General features: G+C 43.2%; 1 protein-coding gene across 4 annotated transcripts in view; it reads left to right on the forward strand.

Moving 5' to 3' along the window:
• The window catches only part of LOC109906787 (sodium-driven chloride bicarbonate exchanger-like), a 57,130-nt gene extending 40,029 nt beyond the window's left edge, over window positions 1–17,101 (forward strand). For 2 of the 4 annotated variants that reach the window (XM_031792503.1, XM_031792505.1), the window contains 19 exons: window positions 903–991; window positions 1,425–1,582; window positions 1,765–1,852; window positions 1,971–2,117; window positions 2,541–2,635; window positions 4,027–4,201; window positions 4,558–4,691; window positions 6,998–7,243; window positions 9,126–9,231; window positions 11,068–11,229; window positions 11,739–11,852; window positions 11,920–12,081; window positions 12,458–12,709; window positions 12,866–13,108; window positions 13,328–13,450; window positions 13,577–13,644; window positions 13,941–14,054; window positions 14,310–14,348; window positions 14,927–17,100. In XM_031792503.1, coding sequence (XP_031648363.1) covers window positions 903–991; window positions 1,425–1,582; window positions 1,765–1,852; window positions 1,971–2,117; window positions 2,541–2,635; window positions 4,027–4,201; window positions 4,558–4,691; window positions 6,998–7,243; window positions 9,126–9,231; window positions 11,068–11,229; window positions 11,739–11,852; window positions 11,920–12,081; window positions 12,458–12,709; window positions 12,866–13,108; window positions 13,328–13,450; window positions 13,577–13,644; window positions 13,941–14,054; window positions 14,310–14,322 — 2,489 coding nt within the window. In that variant the 3' untranslated portion in view covers window positions 14,323–14,348; window positions 14,927–17,100. Of the gene's footprint in view, window positions 1–902; window positions 992–1,424; window positions 1,583–1,764; window positions 1,853–1,970; window positions 2,118–2,540; window positions 2,636–4,026; window positions 4,202–4,557; window positions 4,692–6,997; window positions 7,244–9,125; window positions 9,232–11,067; window positions 11,230–11,738; window positions 11,853–11,919; window positions 12,082–12,457; window positions 12,710–12,865; window positions 13,109–13,327; window positions 13,451–13,576; window positions 13,645–13,940; window positions 14,055–14,309; window positions 14,349–14,926 lie in introns of all 4 variants that reach the window. The other 2 variants (XM_031792502.1, XM_031792504.1) reach the window with 1 other exon arrangement.
• The last annotated feature ends 1 nt before the right edge of the window (window position 17,102 follows it).

Consider the following 17,102-nt stretch of genomic DNA (forward strand, 5'->3'; position numbering starts at 1 on the left):
CACATGTGCTCAGTGTGAACCTGCTTTCATCTGTGAAGAGCTCCTCCTGCTCCTCCTTGCACAAAGGCGGAGGTAGCGGTCGTGCTGCTGGGTTGTTGCCCTCCTACGGCCTCCTCCACGTCTCCTGATGTACTGGCCTGTCTCCTGGTAGCGCCTCCATGCTCTGGACACTACGCTGACAGACACAGCAAACCTTCTTGCCACAGCTCGCATTGATGTGCCATCCTGGATGAGATGCACTACCTGAGCCACTTGTGTGGGTTGTAGACTCCGTCTCATGCTACCACTAGAGTGAAAGCACCGCCAGCATTCAAAAGTGACCAAAACATCAGCCAGGAAGCATAGGAACTGAGAAGTGGTCTGTGGTCACCACCTGCAGAACCACTCCTTTATTGGGGGTGTCTTGCTAATTGCCTATAATTTCTACCTGTTGTCTATTCAATTTGCACAACAGCGTGTGAAATTTATTGTCAATCAGTGTTGCTTCCTAAGTGGACAGTTTGATTTCACAGAAGTGTGATTGACTTGGAGTTACATTGTGTTGTTTAATTGTTCCCTTTTTTTTGAGCAGTGTTGTCAGCACATTCAACTATGTAAAGTAAAAAATATTTAATAAGAATATTTCATTCATTCAGATCTAGGATGTGTTATTTTTGTGTTCCCTTAATTTTTATGAGCAGTGTAGTACTACTTGAAAATTCAATTTAGGAAGTGCAACGTTTTGATCACAAAGAGAATCGTCAAGGCCTCATTCCTTCTTTAATCTAGGTAGGATTAATGAATTGATGACTTTCATCTAGATTATAGTGTTACACTAAAAGTCTTAATCTGAATACAGTGCAGTATGTTGTCCAGTGAGAGTGACTAACAGTCTGACTCTCTCCCGTCCTGATGTCTCCCAGGTCAGACTGTCTCTCCCCAGTCCCAGCCAGCCACCACAGAGGGCAAGGAACATGTCAGCCGGGAGAACAGCCATGTGGACTTCAGCAAGGTCTAGCCTGGTCGCACCATTATTTGTATGTTCTGTATAGCCAAGTCCTATGGTTGTTGTCATACTAAGGTTGGCTACCAGGTTACCCAAAAGTTTCTACTAAGCACAATTCTATTTTTTTATCGACATGCAGTACATTAGCAAGTAGCTACATTACTGTGACTATGCTAACCACCAGTTAGTATGTTTTAGACCAGTGCATTTACTATGCTGTGTGACCCACTCAAAGCGTTTAGCCATTTCTCTGTAGCTCAATGAATAATAAACCCACGGATTCTAGTCACAACTCAGTATCTAGCCAGACATCTGCTGTAGCCAATTTATGACAGATTTCTCAGTGGGCCTATCCATGATCCCTTGGCCCTAATTTCAGTCGACCCTATTTAGCATATTTTCCTATCTCCTATTAGCTAAATAGGATTCATGTCTGTAGATTGACCTCCACTTCATGAAGAAGATTCCACCCGGTGCAGAGGCATCCAATGTCCTGGTGGGGGAGCTAGAGTTCTTGGAGCAGCCCGTGGTGGCCTTTGTCCGTCTGTGTCCCGCCGTGCTGCTCAACGGCCTAGCTGAGGTCCCCATCACCACCAGGTCAGACACGCACACTTTAATTTTATTATAATATTGTTGTGAATGAGGATTACGGTTAATACTATGAATTGTATGTGTTCGTAAATGAAGTGGGATAGGTGTTTTTGCATTGGGTAAGTTCCTGAGTAGATGCACTCTATTTAAGGTAAAAGGTTAAAACCTTCTTCTCTGTTCTCCCTCAGGTTCCTGTTCATTCTGCTGGGGCCTCTGGGAAAAGGACCACAGTACCATGAGATTGGCCGATCCATCGCAACTCTGATGACAGACGAGGTAAGTAGCCACGTTGCAGTAGTCCTGTGTGTGCTTTTCCCTGCGTGGCCTTTGGTTATGTTAGCCAAGTTTATGACGCATACAGGTTAACCCCATTCCCTCTCTGCCAACCTCCCAGGTGTTCCATGACGTGGCGTATAAAGCCAAGGACAGGAACGACCTGGTGGCCGGCATCGATGAGTTCCTGGACCAGGTGACTGTGTTGCCACCTGGGGAGTGGGACCCCTCCATCAGGATAGAGCCGCCCAAAAACGTGCCCTCTCAGGTGAGCCTCTTCCTGGTGGTGTCTATGCCATCACCCCTAACCAGAGACTTGTTTTGAGATGCATATATAGTTGACTCTGACCCTATGCCATCATCTCTTAGTTTGCTTCCAACTGCATCAATGGCTAAACCCAATCGGAATTTTACTTCGGATATAACTGCTGGTGTACCCCAAGGACATGCTCTAAATCCCTTCTGAATAAATTTGTTTTGTTTTTCTATCATCAGCTGTTTTTGGTATGTGCCAGACTGCTTGTCCTTAAAAAAGCAGTCCCGTATTGTTGGAAGGAATGTTTTTCCTGACAGGCTATTTTAGGACAATCCCTACTAGCGGAGATGCATTGAAAATAAATGATATAGCTATTTTTGGCAAATAAATATTTATTTTCCATCTGACCTCTGACCTCTATTCTTTACCACACAGGAAAAGCGCAAGGTCCCTCCTCTACCCAACGGAGATCTGGGAGAAGCAGAGGAACCTGGTGGCCATGGAGGCCCAGAGCTACAGCGCACAGGAAGGTAGGTTTGAGTGTGTGTGTGGTGGTTGTGAGTTGAAGGGAAGTGGTGTGTGTGTTTGGGCTGAGATTAGGCTGGCTAGCACTGTGAGTGTGATCTACACCACTGTGGACCATCTAAGGTCCTCTTTGTCTTTCAATCCCCTGTTTATCTCCTCTCCGGCTCTCCCTGTCCCCAGCAGTACATCTAGCCATCCTTTAAAAAACACACATCCTTATGGGTCTCTCTTGTTCCTCGAGCTCTGTGTTCACAAAAAGAGCTGTGATTGATTCAGTGTGATATATGCATTTGGAATCATCCATGCGTACTTTCCTACATAAGACCAGCGTCACTTATTAAAATGTGCCTCGACAACACTGGGGAAACACTCTAGCTATTTTGGTAACACTTTATTGTACAATTTGATGTCCACATATAATGCACCAACTGTGTGTACGTTAACTAAGGGCCGATTTGAATCTTTTATTTAGCTATTATTAGTTCGTCATGTAATCATGTACACTTATAATACGAGCACTAAGTGTGCATTAACTAAGTGCTGACCTGAATCTGTTTTATAGGTCGAAAATTAGTTCAATAGTTAATAGCCTACAGCATTCGCTCATAAGCATTTTGATCCTGTAAATAAAGTGTTACCTAATCTCTTAAAATGCCTAATAAATACTTAACAATGCAAAATAATGTATATGAATTCATGAATTATTAGTATCTTATTAGCAGTAGCTTTTAAGTACTAATGGACACTCACAATACAGTGTTACAACTTTATTAACAATACTTTATTATAGGTGTCATGTGTTTTGGGTTTCTACAGTAGTGTAGTAGAGTGTATCTAGAGCGAGGAGGAAGCTGCAGTAGTGTGACACACTATATTTAGAGTGAGGCAGTAGGCTATGTGCAGCTGTAGTAAGTGGATACTGTATGTCGTGGGTTTTGAAGTGATGTAGTTGTAAGGGATGCTCCCTGCTACAGTAGGTCTCTGAGGAACTCATCCTGACGTGTAAAGTAGATTGGCCTGCAGCCCAGTTCTGCTATGAGCCATGATCTCCCGGAGGGCCAACAGAGTAGCATCCATCCCCGCACGGTTGAAAAACCACTCAAAGTCACGCCCACCCCCCCCCCCCCCCCCGTTTCCCCAGCAACCGCCTCTGGCTAGGTCGCCATGTGCTTCCTCTACCATCAGAATGTTTCCTCTCTCCTCCTAGTATGTGGCTTGTGGGGGGAAGAAAAAAAACACATTTAAAAACACACTATGGTGCATACTTTTTACTTGAAACTGAAAAATGAAAGGGAACACATTTGACTCCTTTAAATTCATATGGTAATTGATGTTGGTTCACTAAGGTGGTGTGTGTGTGCTCGTGTACATGCGCTATTGTGTGTGTGATTTCCAGGTTCTTTGGAGGGTTCTTCATGGACATCAAGCGCAAGGCGCCCCACTACCTGTCTGACTACACGGACGCTTTGAGCCTGCAGTGTCTGGCCTCCTTCCTTTTCCTCTACTGTGCCTGCATGTCTCCTGTCATCACCTTCGGCGGACTGCTGGGGGAAGCCACCGAGGGACGCATAGTAAGACACACCGCTCGTACCACATGACACGCGTTGGCTTTGCTGCGTTAACAACATGTTGTCCCGAATGGCAGAAGAACAGTCTGGCTTTCTGAAGGCCTTACTTCATGTGTTTGTCGGGATTTCTGATGGAGTTATGCACAACAATAAAGCACTTTTATATTCACCCGTTAGGGAAGCAACGATGGTGTCCCGATGAAGCTGAACTAAACGAATAGCTAGGTTTTGGTTGCCGTATCCCCTAGTAGATAACCATCTTCAACAAATGAAGACTGCACAGACAGTGTAGTTATTATGAAAGCGCTATGTAACCTGTCGTCCATTAACCCATTACTGTCACTTCCCCTTTTGGCCAGAGTGCAATTGAGTCCCTGTTCGGAGCCTCCATGACGGGGATAGCCTACTCCCTATTCGCTGGGCAGCCTCTCACCATCCTAGGCAGCACAGGCCCTGTTCTAGTGTTTGAGAAGATTCTCTTCAAATTCTGCAAGTGAGTTTGCCCCACTTCAGATACGTTGTCATGTTGTCTTAGGTGCTCTCATCACTGTGACATGGCTACAGTACATTGATCCTGGCATTCAGGAAGACTTTAGGTATATGGGTTTTTCTAAGGCTGTCTGTGTGTGTGCGTGTGTGTGCGTGTGTGTCCGTGTGTGTGTCGCTCGTGTGAAAATCGGTGACAACCTCGGCCCAAGAAGAAATGTCATTTTGGTCTAATAGTTAATATGTTGGTCTTCCGAGTGGGAGATGGGGGTTCGCATCCCACAAGTTACACATTTATGTGTGTCCACAGGGACTATAACCATGGCTACAGTTGAAGTTGGAGGTTGACTTACACTTAGGTTGGAGTCATTTTCAACCACTCCACAAATTTCTTGAAAACAAACTATAGTTTTGGCAAGTTGGTTAGGACATCTACTTTGTGCATGACACAAGTCATTTTAAGAAAAATTGTTTACAGACAGATTATTTCACTTATAATTCACTGTATCACAATTCCAGTGGGTCAGAAGTTTACGTACACTAATTTGACTGTGCCTTTAAACAGCTTGGAAAATTCCAGAAAATTATGTCATGGCTTTAGAAGCTTCTGATAGGCTAATTAACATAATTTGAGTCAATTGGAGGTGTACCTGTGGAGGTATTTCAAGGCCTACCTTCAAACTCAGTGCCTCTTTGCTTGACATCATGGGAAAATCAAAAGAAATCAGCCAAGACCTCAGAAAAACAATTGTAGACCTCCACAAGTCTGGTTCATCCTTGGGAGCAATTTCCAAATGCCTGAACGTACCACGTTCATCTGTACAAACAATAGTACGCAAGTATAAAAACCATGGGGCCACCCAGCCATCATACCGCTCAGGAAGGAGACGCGTTCTGTCTCCTAGACATGAACGTTCTTTGGTGCGAAAAGTGCAAATCAATCCCAGAACAACAGCAAAGGACCTTGTGAAGATGCTGGAGGAAACAGGCACAAAAGTATCTATATCCACAGTAAAACGAGTCCTATATTGACATAACCTGAAAGGCCGCTCAGCAAGGAAGAAGCTACTGCTCCAAAACCGCCATAAAAAAGCCAGACTACGGTTTGCAACTGCACATGGGGACAAATGTCATACTTTTTGTAGAAATGTCCTCTGGTCTGATGAAACGAAAATGGAACTTTATGGCCATAATGACCATTGTTATGTTTGGAGGAATAAGGGGGAGGCTTGCAAGCCGAAGAACACCATCCCAACCATGAAGCATGGGGGTGGCAGCATCATGTTGTGGGGGTGCTTTGCTGCAGGAGGGACTGGTGCACTTCACAAAATAGATTGCATCACGAGGCAGGAAAATGATGTGGATATATTGAAGCAACATCTCAAGACATAAATCAGGAAGTTAAAGCCTGGTCGCAAATGGGTCTTCCAAATGGACAATGACCCCAAGCATACTTCCAAAGTTGTGACAAAATGGCTTAAGGACAACAAAGTTAAGGTATTGGAGGGGCCATCACAAAGCCCTGACCTCAGTCCTATAGAACAATTTGTGGGCAGAACTGAAAAAGTGTGTGCGATCAAGGAGGCCTAGAATCCTGACTCAGTTACACCAGCTCTGTCAGGAGGAATGGGACAAAATTCACCCAACTTATTGTGGGAAGCTTGGGGAAGGCAACCCAAAACGTTTGACCCAAGTTAAATGATTTAAAGGCAATGCTATCCAATACTCAAATAGGTGATGATCCTAACTGACCTAACACAGGGAATTTTACTCTGATTAAATGTCAGGAATTGTGAAAAACTGAGTTTAAATGTATTTGGCTTAGGTGTATGTAAACTTCCGACTTCAACTGTATATATGCGAACAGATCTGGGACCAGGCTAATTGGAAATGTATTGGCAGATAATGTTAAGTACAATGTCTGTGGTACTGTACCACTGACATATTGACGGCTCCACTATAAATATATTTAATGTTAGTGACTCCATTTCCACTATGCAAAGATTTGGACAGAATCAAAGTGCGTGCATGAGTGACTGGCTCATGCTGAATCATGTCTCTCTGAAACAAGTCATTCATGCACGCTCGCACTTAGCATTGCAGTCACTTATTGTGTGTGTGTGTGTGTGCACATGCATGTGTGTGTGTGTGTGTGTGTGTCTGTGTATGTGCGCTCGTGTAAAAATCGGTGACAACCTCGGCCCAAGAAGGAATGTCCTTTTGGTCTAATGGTTAAGACGTTGGCCTCCCGAGTGGGAGATGGGGGTTCGCATCCCACCAGTTACACGTGTGTGTGTGTGTGTTTGTCCACAGGGACTATGACCTGTCCTACCTCTCCCTGAGGGCCTGTATCGGCCTGTGGACGGCGTTCCTCTGCCTGGTCCTGGTGGCTACAGACGCTAGCTCCCTGGTCTGTTACATCACCCGCTTCACAGAGGAGGCCTTCGCCTCGCTCATCTGCATCATCTTCATCTACGAGGCCCTGGAGAAACTCATCCACCTGGGGGAACACTACCCCATCAACATGAACAACAACCTGCAGAAACTCACCCAGTACTCGTAAGTCATGGAAATAGTATTAGTTAGTGGAACTAATACTCGTAAGTGGATCAAATAGTCATAAGTGGAACTGTTATAGTAGTACTCCTTTAAATGCCAACAAATTAAACTAGTAATCTTAACCTGTAGTATACTCTTAGAAAAAAAGGTGCTATCTAGAACCTAAAAGGGTTCTTCGGGTGTCCCCACGGGAGAACCCTTTTTGGTTCCAGGTTGAACCCTGTTGTTTCCAGGTAGAACTATTTTGGGTTCCATGTATAACCCTTCCCACAGAGTGCTTTGATGGTGTAGCTAGCTAACACTAAAACTATGTGTACAGGACTCTGGTATACTGTCTGTGTTTTGGTCTCAAAAAAAGGGTTCTCCTATGGGGACAGCCAAAGAACCCTTTTGAAACCCTTTTTTCTAAGAGTGTACTCATTAATGGAACCAATACTCCACTAACTACCGCTACTCTTCAGTGGAACTAGTAGTGATATGAGTAAATTTGACCTCTTTGTTTATGTAGCATTCTTAAATGTAAGTAGTACTCCACTTACAATACTGCAGGTGGAAAACAGTTTTTTGGGGCCACAACACAGACCGTATACCAGAGTGCTATACACATAGTTTTAGTGTTAGCTAGCTACATCATCAAAGCACAGATGGGCAACATGGGCAGTTTATCCAGTTTTTCGGTAATGCTCCAAGATTATAGCAGTATGCCGAATAATCCCATGTGTAAACCCAGGGACGTACATTAATACATGATGTAATCGTTCCAAGTCGATGTAATGTACGGTCAAGTTAATGTTTTCCATACATTGGTGAAGTCATCAAGATTAATCCTTATGGGTCATTCCATGACATTTCGTCAAGCCATGTCACCCGCCATCTCAGGTTGCTCTGAAATTGCTTCTGTAGTTAGAAACAGATAAGATTAGGATTCCTGAAACATTATTTTGTTGAAATATAATTTGATCTCTGAGAAATTAAATTGATGTCACCCAAATTGGCTGTTTTAATTTATAAGATTCATATAATCTTAAACAAATATAGTACCTAACATCTGATTTGGACCATAATTCTTCATAACAATGAGTAAGACTTGAGGAATCCAATGAAAGCCACCCACTGAACCCCCACATCTCACACCAAACCCACCCCAACAACCAGTATACAGTATCAGTTCTCTATGTCTGGCACGTAGTATGAAGCTGCTGCCTGGAGTATTGCTTCTTCATACTTTGTAATGTATTCCCTGTGAATCTGGAGATGTCCCCCCCCCCCCCCCCCCGGTTCAGAGAAATTAGCCATTGAAGTCACTTCTATTCTGTATCATAAATTAGTGTGAAGGTACCAAATTTTGCCCACTAGATGCCGTTGTTCCTGCTACTGACACCACACCCTTTTATCCATTTTGCTGGTCTCTTGTGTTTATTAAATGGATCACAACATTTTCTTTGCTACTTTAGGTAGACAACCAATTGCTTTTGCTCATATAAATCCTAAAAATTAAAATGGCCAATTTGGGTGCAATCCTTTAATTTCTCAGAAATCAAATTATATTTCAACAAAATAATATTTCAGGAACACTAATCTTATCCGTTCCTAACTACAGAAAGGATTTCAGAACAATCCAAATCCTCTTTCTTGTGCTTTTTAAGGTGGAACAACTCAAATAGTAGAGGACACATATGTGTTGACATGTTTAGACTAAGGCTGGAACATGACGAGTGTGTGTGTGTGTTTACTTGTGAACGTGTGTGTGTACTTGTGCATGTGTGTGTCTGCGGGCTTGTGTGTGACTGTTTGTGTGTGTGTGTGTGTGTGTGTGTGTGTGTGTGTGTGTGTGTGTGTGTGTGTGTGTGTACCTATGCATATGTGTGTTGTGCTCTGGCAGGTGTGCGTGTGTGGAGCCAAAGGATCCCAGCAACTCCACTCTGAGGTACTGGGAGGACAGGAACATCACTGCATCAGAGGTCAACTGGACCAGCATGGAGGTCAAGGTAAAGAGGGGTTTGAAGCCTAAAAGCCCTGATCTTGGGTTCAGGGGGATGAAGCCATGCTCTGTAAGGACTACCTCCTTCTGTAGCGGAGCACCAGCCACACTGTGCAATCATCACATGAACTTCTAGAGGTCAGTAGTATTATAGTGCAGGGTCAGGCACTACGGGGTACTATTGACCAATAACCACCCCCTGAAGTAAAATTGAGACATGATTGTTGTCTCTACCTTCTTGCCCTTTGTGCTGTTGTCTGTGCCCATTAATGTTTGTACCATGCTGTGTTGCTACCATTTTGTCATCATGTTGTGTTGCTACCATGCTGTGTTGCCATGTGTTGCTGCCATGCTATGTTGTTGACCTAGGTCTCCATGCAGTGTTGTGGTGTCTCTCTTGTCGGGATGTGTGTTTTGTCCTATATTTTTATTAAATGTTTATGTTTAATCCCGGCCCGTCCCCGCAGGAGGCCTTTTGCCTTTCGGTAGGCCGTCATTGTACATAAGAATTTGTTCTCAACTGACTTGCCTAGTTAAATAAAGGTAACGTAAATAAAACAATGTAACTAACACTCCTTACTCGATTACTTCTAAAATATCGCTCATCAGCAAATTGCTACAAATATTATATTGTATAAATATAGTGTATTTTTCATGGTGAAATAGCCCCCCCCCCCCCCCCCCCCTGGAGAGGGCTGTGAGGCTATAGGGATAGACATTGTCTCTTGGTGGTACAATGTGTTTCCCCAGAGGGAACAGAACAGTGTGACAGGATTAAAGACATGCAGGCAGGAATTCAACAGGATTTAACCACGCACAGTCACCATAGAGCGTTCTTTTAGTATTCACTGTGACTCTGTCACACTTCTGAAGGCTTAGTGTGTCAATCTCACTCCCACGTATGCACACACACACATGCATGCACATACTGTATGCACACCTGCATGAAGCCAGTCACGCATATGCACACATGCACGCACGAACACACACACACACACACTATGTGACTGCAATCCAAAGTGCATGCATGCATGTATGAATGACTGGGTTCACACAGACATGGTTCAGCATTGGCCAGTCACTCATGCCCTTTGATTCTGTCCAAATCAGTGCATAGAGGACATGAAATATATTTATAGTGGAGCCTATGAAATGTCAGTGGTAGTGTACTACAGATTACATGTACAAACATTTGACCTAACGTTGAGTGTGCCAATGCATTTCCAATTAGCCTGGTTCCAGATCTGTTAAGTGTGTGAAGCCTATGGTTGTGGCAACCATACAGTAAGAGTTGGCTATCTGCAAACAGATCTGGGACCAGGCTAACTTCGACTGGCTCTTATTATCTTTCCTATCTAGGTAACTCATGCCTTACAGTGGCTGTGTCCAAATAACCATACTTGCTTTCTAAATAGCAGGCTTTTTGGGTATGTGAAAAAATAACGTTTTATTGTATGTGAAATGTAACAACAACAAAAAATTTGTATGCTTTAAATGCCAGGATGTCATACTCAGTTCGGTGCACAGAATTTGCTGCAACACTATTGAGGAAGAGAATCGTCTTTTCACACCCACGTGTGTTTGACAACAGCTGATAATCAGAATAGGCGCTCTTCAAACAAACAATTCAAACATAAACAAATAGTGGGGAACAAGTGTGATTGTGCATTAGATGACGCCTTCTCAGTATGGATGAGTAGTATGTTGATATTTGTTGCCTACTGAATAGCCTACATTTTTATTAAACAGCACGTTCAGGCAAGATGTCTATCCTGTTTAACTCCATAGGAAATATATGGGGTATGGGGTTCCACTCAGGTCTCTCTGTATCTTCCTGTTGTAGGAGTGCTTTGTGTTCCGGGGGGAGTTTGAGGGCAGCGCCTGTGGCCCCCACGGACCCTACATTCCGGACGTCCTCTTCTGGTCCGTGGTCCTCTTCTTCTCTACTGTCTTCATGTCCGCTTTCCTCAAGGAGTTCAAGACCAGCCGCTACTTCCCCACCAAGGCACGTCCATCTACACCTCAGGCTTCCTGAGTGCAAGGAATGTGGACCGGTAGCCACATGTGCAGGGATTTCAATGATATTTGATTGGTTGATGCTTGTCCCTTAATCGCTCAGACTTTGGTGGATGTATCAGTGTTCAACCGCCTACAGGTGCCTCATTGTGTGAAATAATATGATAATCAATCATATGGCAATGAGTGCTGTTTTGTGCTGCAGGAGTAAGAATGGATTTTCCGGTATACTGATGCCCCCTTGTGGCATCTGAGATCCTACACTTATTGCACTTTATTATTAGGATGAATTGCCTTTTATTTAACCAGGTAAGTCATTGAGAACACATTGTCTTTTACAACAACGACCTGAACAAGATGGATGTGAGACACCGTGCCGCCAAGCAGACAAGTGAAGACGGTGCAGACCCTTGACTTGTATTCAAATGACACTGAGCACTCGGAGATTCACCATGAGCTCAGTTCCTAGATTGACTGTGAGTTTCTCTTGCTCTTCAGGTGAGGGCCCAGATCAGTGACTTTGCTGTTTTCATCACCATCCTCACCATGGTCTTAGTGGACTACGCCCTAGGAATCCCCTCACCAAAACTGCAGGTCCCCGACAAGTTCAAGGTGAGTACACACACACACACGTGTGCACACACACATGGATCATGATCATGTTCACTCCCTCCCACAGCCAACCAGAGACGACCGTGGTTGGATCGTGAACCCAATAGGACGCAACCCGTGGTGGACCACCATAATCGCGGTCCTCCCTGCGCTGCTCTGCACCATCCTCATCTTCATGGACCAACAGATCACGGCTGTTATCATCAACAGGAAGGAGCACAAACTGAAGGTGATGGCTGCCAATTCAAGTCATTCTACTGTCAGCTTTTAGTGCTATATGATGGTAAAAAGAAATGATCACAGCTAAAGTGTGAAATTGAAAATGTTATTACAATATAATTAACAGTCAAAGCCCTAAAAGCTGATTTCTATTTTGGGGTTTTGACCAAACATGTTTTGGGGACTGTTTCATTTCTGTCCCATTTTGCTATGGCTGCCATTTAATAAACTAAAGCTTTGCATACTGTTCCTCATTTCTCCATAACTAAAGATCTGAACAGTATACAGTATATCTCCTTATTGTTAATGTATTGTAGACTATGTATACTGCCTGCATCGCTGCTGTGTGGATGCTATAACCCCATATCTCTGGTTCCCATCAACAGAAGGGCTGTGGCTACCACCTGGACCTGTTTGTGGTGGGGGTGATGCTGGGGGTGTGTTCTGTGATGGGCCTGCCCTGGTTCGTGGCGGCCACCGTGCTCTCCATCTCCCACGTCAACAGCCTGAAGCTGGAGTCAGAGTGCTCGGCCCCCGGGGAACAGCCCAAGTTCCTGGGGATCAGAGAGCAGCGCTTCACCGGCCTCATGATCTTCCTACTCATGGGCTGCTCCGTCTTCATGACCTCTGTCCTCAAGGTGAGGGAGGTCCGAGGTCAAGACCCCAGATATACACGAGATCAATTACAACACACACACTAACACTTTAGCAGTCACGCACACAAGTGCATGAGCATAGTCCCACGCATACATAACTGTTGAAGACTAAATGGAGCGCTGTCTGTCTGTTTCCAGTTTATCCCCATGCCTGTACTGTATGGAGTGTTCTTGTACATGGGAGCGTCCTCGCTGAGAGGTATCCAGTTCTTTGACCGTCTCAAGCTGTTTGGCATGCCGGCCAAGCACCAGCCAGACTTCATCTACCTGAGACACGTTCCCCTCAGGAAGGTCCACCTCTTCACCATCATCCAGCTCAGCTGCCTGGTCCTGCTGTGGGTCATCAAGACCTCAAATTATGCAATCGTCTTCCCCATGATGGTAACGTGTGTGTACGGTGGGCGTGTTGCTGGGGGGGGGGTCTGTGTGCGTGCATGAGAAAGAGATGTCATGTCTGTAAGTTAGCATTTATTAAACGTTTATATTTAATTCGGTATTCACCTTAAGCTTTACATACAGTAGGTACAGCACATGTCGATGTCATTCACAACACTTAGTTGACAGGAGGAGAATGAAAGGAGAATTGCTTCTCTTCTCTAGGTGTTGGCTCTGGTGTTCATCCGTAAGCTTCTGGACTTCATGTTCACCAAGAAGGAGCTGAGCTGGCTGGATGACCTGATGCCTGAGTGGAAGAAGAAGAAACTAGAGGAAGGAGAAGAAGAGGTATACAATACTTGGCGCTCTTAAACATATTGAAGCCATACAGATATGTTGGCACATTATGACTCAGTCATCTGGGCTTGTAGTGTGTGATTTTAACAGTCACTTTCTTCATTTCTCTCTCTCCAGGAGGAGCCCAGTATTATAGTGGAGGAGGAGGAGGGGATAGTGAATTTGCCACTGGAAGGAAATTACAAGTAAGTCCAACTAACAAAACATCCAGAGACTGTGGGCACTAAAAGGTTAGTTAAAAAAAAACCTGGTACAGGTTTTGGTGACTAACTGTAGAGGGCCATGTTGCGCACAAGTTTTGTCCATTGTTCTGCCAACACCGCGGCACAACCACACTTTTCTTTTAGTGGCAGCAACAGAAACCATGATTACAGCTAATTCAAGATCGGGGGCCTTAATCATCAACACATTTCAGAGGATGTCTTGACCATGAGAACATGCAGCGACTGACAGAGCACCCTTGGTTTTTTGTGTTCTGTAGGAGCGATCCCGCGACGGTGAACATTTCCGACGAGATGTCCAAAGGCTCCTTCGGGAACGTGTGGAATAGTATTAGTCCCAGTGACAACGCCAAGAAGGAGCCAAGCTCTAAAAGGTTTGGAATGTCCACCAATCAATCACCAAAAATGCCATTTAATCAATTTATTGGACCTGTATATTAGCCGCAGACCATTTACTTGTCCAATCAACTACTGTCCTGTTTTCTATTGTTCATGGTGTGAATACTGTAAAACATATTTCATGTGGATATTAATGTACACATCAAAAGGTGGATTTTGTCCCGCCCTTCGCAGTAGAGATATAGATGGTCATTAACTTCTATCCTTTCTCATTCCATTCCCATCATAAGCTCCCCTTCCTAACCTCTCAGAAGCTCATTATCCCAAAGGCAAGTGGCTCCCAATCCTCAGTGGCATGGTGTTACGTATCTTGTCCCTCCGTTGCAGTTTTCTAGAACCAACGTGCAGTTTATCATTGTATGATGTGGAGGTGACAATATGAACGTGATGGTCTTTTGTCGTGCACGCGTGCCCGTAGTTTGAGTGTGGGACTTCAGTCTTAAGTACCCTGGAGCGACCTGTTATCTCTTGACCCATAAAGATCCAAAGTTTTTTTTAAAACAACTCAAACCTGGCACTCAGTTGTGAACAAATGTCCCACGGTGTCTCTCTTTGTTTTGAATGTTTCATGCTCACTGGTTTGGGGAATGTGAATGCATGCGTATGGTGGAGGCACGCACTGCACGCACACACACACACACACAGCATGCTCTGGTGTGGTTTGCCTCTTGACAACTGCATGTTTAGGGTGGTTATGCATCATGGTAATATCCGTCAATGGATTGCGTGACACTTCTGCCATGCAGGGCTCCAATACATAATGCCATCCAGCTGGTCAGTTCAGTGGTATACTGTATGTCGTGTCTCCTCTAATGCTGTTTCTGACACGTAGCCTTCTGTTTTTCAGTGGTTGCGAGAGAGGACATAAGAGGAAGGACTCAAAGTTGGACAGGGAGACAAGTTTGTGATCCATACCGGCTTCGTCACCGCTCTGCGGAAAATAACTCATCTGACGTGCCACACTCGACCACCTCTGAACTGTGCTGCACCATGCGTTCTCGTCATGTAAGACTGTGTGTGTGTGTGTGTGTGTGTGCAACTCATGTAAATCTTTTAGAAACAGTGTTACCCTATGGAGGAACCAACAAACATTAACTGTGATTATTTTCTATGTATGTCAATGTATGGTGATACCAGCAACAGAGGAAGCAAGGAATTCATATTATTATGTGTATCTACCCGTGGGCCAATTTATTACATATGTAGGATCTTAATTTTTGTACAGTTGGGAAATAATCCTGAAGTAACATGAAATGTGTGGATTATAATTAATGGACATTTTTGTAAGGGCTGAACATATTTTCATAAGGTAAAATCAAGTCTGACATTTTTTGGTGAAAATTACAAAACTTCAGAAGCCTTTTTAAACCGTAAATACACTACATGTTTTACAAGTATTTCTGCAACAGGGTGACCAAATTAAGATCCTACATCTGTGTCAACCAAATGGTTTTTAAAGAAACTTTACTTTAATGGAATCGTTTGTATTTTGTATGTTTTTTTTCTATTTTTTCAACATAGTAATCCTTTAAAAAAAATCTATTACAATATACAATGAAAATCTTGTTCATGGAATAAGCAATGTGTGTTTTGTTTTGTAATTTGACATCACTATCGGGTCTGTGCCCTTAACGATACGAAAACAGTATACTGTATATATATCAAATTAAAGTGTTAAATGTACAATTTTATTTCTTGAAAGCTCATTTGTAAAATTTTCGCTGACATTTTCCTGAAGATTTGTTGATAGTATTTTTTTCTCCATTACAGTGTGGAGGCAGGTCAGTGTTATATTTCAGGCATTGGGGACCATTACATTCCAGTTAGCATAGCAGCATAGCCCTGCCATTCTATACCTATTGGGAATGTGATTCCTATAGGGTTTTAACCATAGACTTACAAAGAACATCTTGTAGTAATTTATAGGATCTCTGGTTTTAACGATCAAATTGTCTCTGAAGTCTTCAGATGACCGTCTAGAGATACAGAGCCTTCAGAAAGTATTCACACCACTTGACTTTCCCCACATTCTGTTGTTACAGCCTGAATTCAAAATGAATAAAATTGATTTTCTTTGTCACTGGCCGACACACAATACCCCATAATGTCAAAGTGGAATTATGTTTTTTGAAATTAACAAATGAATTCAAATGAAAAGCTCAAATGTATTGACTCAGGGAGTCGAATACTTATCTAATAAAGATTTCTTCATTTTTACAGATGTTAGAATTTTTTTCCAATTTGACAGAGTATTTTGTGTAGATCTTTGACAATTTTTTGTTTTACAATTAAATCGATTTTAATCCCTCTTTAACACAAAATGTGGAAAAAGTCAAGGGGTGTGAATACTCTCTGAAGGCACAGTACGTGTACATGTGTGTTCCACGGGCATACAAATGTGTTTTACCGGCATACTGTTCCAGTCACCCTGTCGGTACGTTATGTGATATCTTCTCCTGCATTCCAGTTTGTTTGACACCTACAAAGTGATGTTGTGTTCTGATTCTGAACTACCAGTAACTGTATTTAAACACCTGCACAAAGGTGAATCAAACTTAACGGTGTCTTTCTACAGGCTGTTGTGGTTAATTGATAGAAATGCAATAATAGCTTTGTGAGAAAGGGCAAAATGTAATAAAGTGAAGACTCTTAACGATGTTCAATACATAGTATATTTTATTCATGTGTAAAATGTTACTAATATCTTACTAAAAACGTTGAATTGGGGTAACCGAAAACGTGTGGTTTTTATGTTGTCGACGTCTCTCCCATTGTACTGTGTTGTGATGGACTTTACTTATTAAAGAAATAAGAATGGCTCAATATAACATTTTGGCCACTTGTAGAAATCTGCCTTAAAATGTAGTATTGATAGCTGAGAAGACATGTTTATGTTTCAGAATTTATCGACTCATCTGTGTAAAATGATCAATTCAGATATTTGTTGTTCTATTATAAATGTGATTTGTTATACGAGAGAAAGAGAAATGTACGAAACAATAAAGTGACTCAAGCATCCTTTC

This window comes from Oncorhynchus kisutch, linkage group LG16 (genome assembly GCF_002021735.2).
Source record: "Oncorhynchus kisutch isolate 150728-3 linkage group LG16, Okis_V2, whole genome shotgun sequence".
In the NCBI taxonomy this organism is placed as follows: domain Eukaryota; kingdom Metazoa; phylum Chordata; class Actinopteri; order Salmoniformes; family Salmonidae; genus Oncorhynchus; species Oncorhynchus kisutch.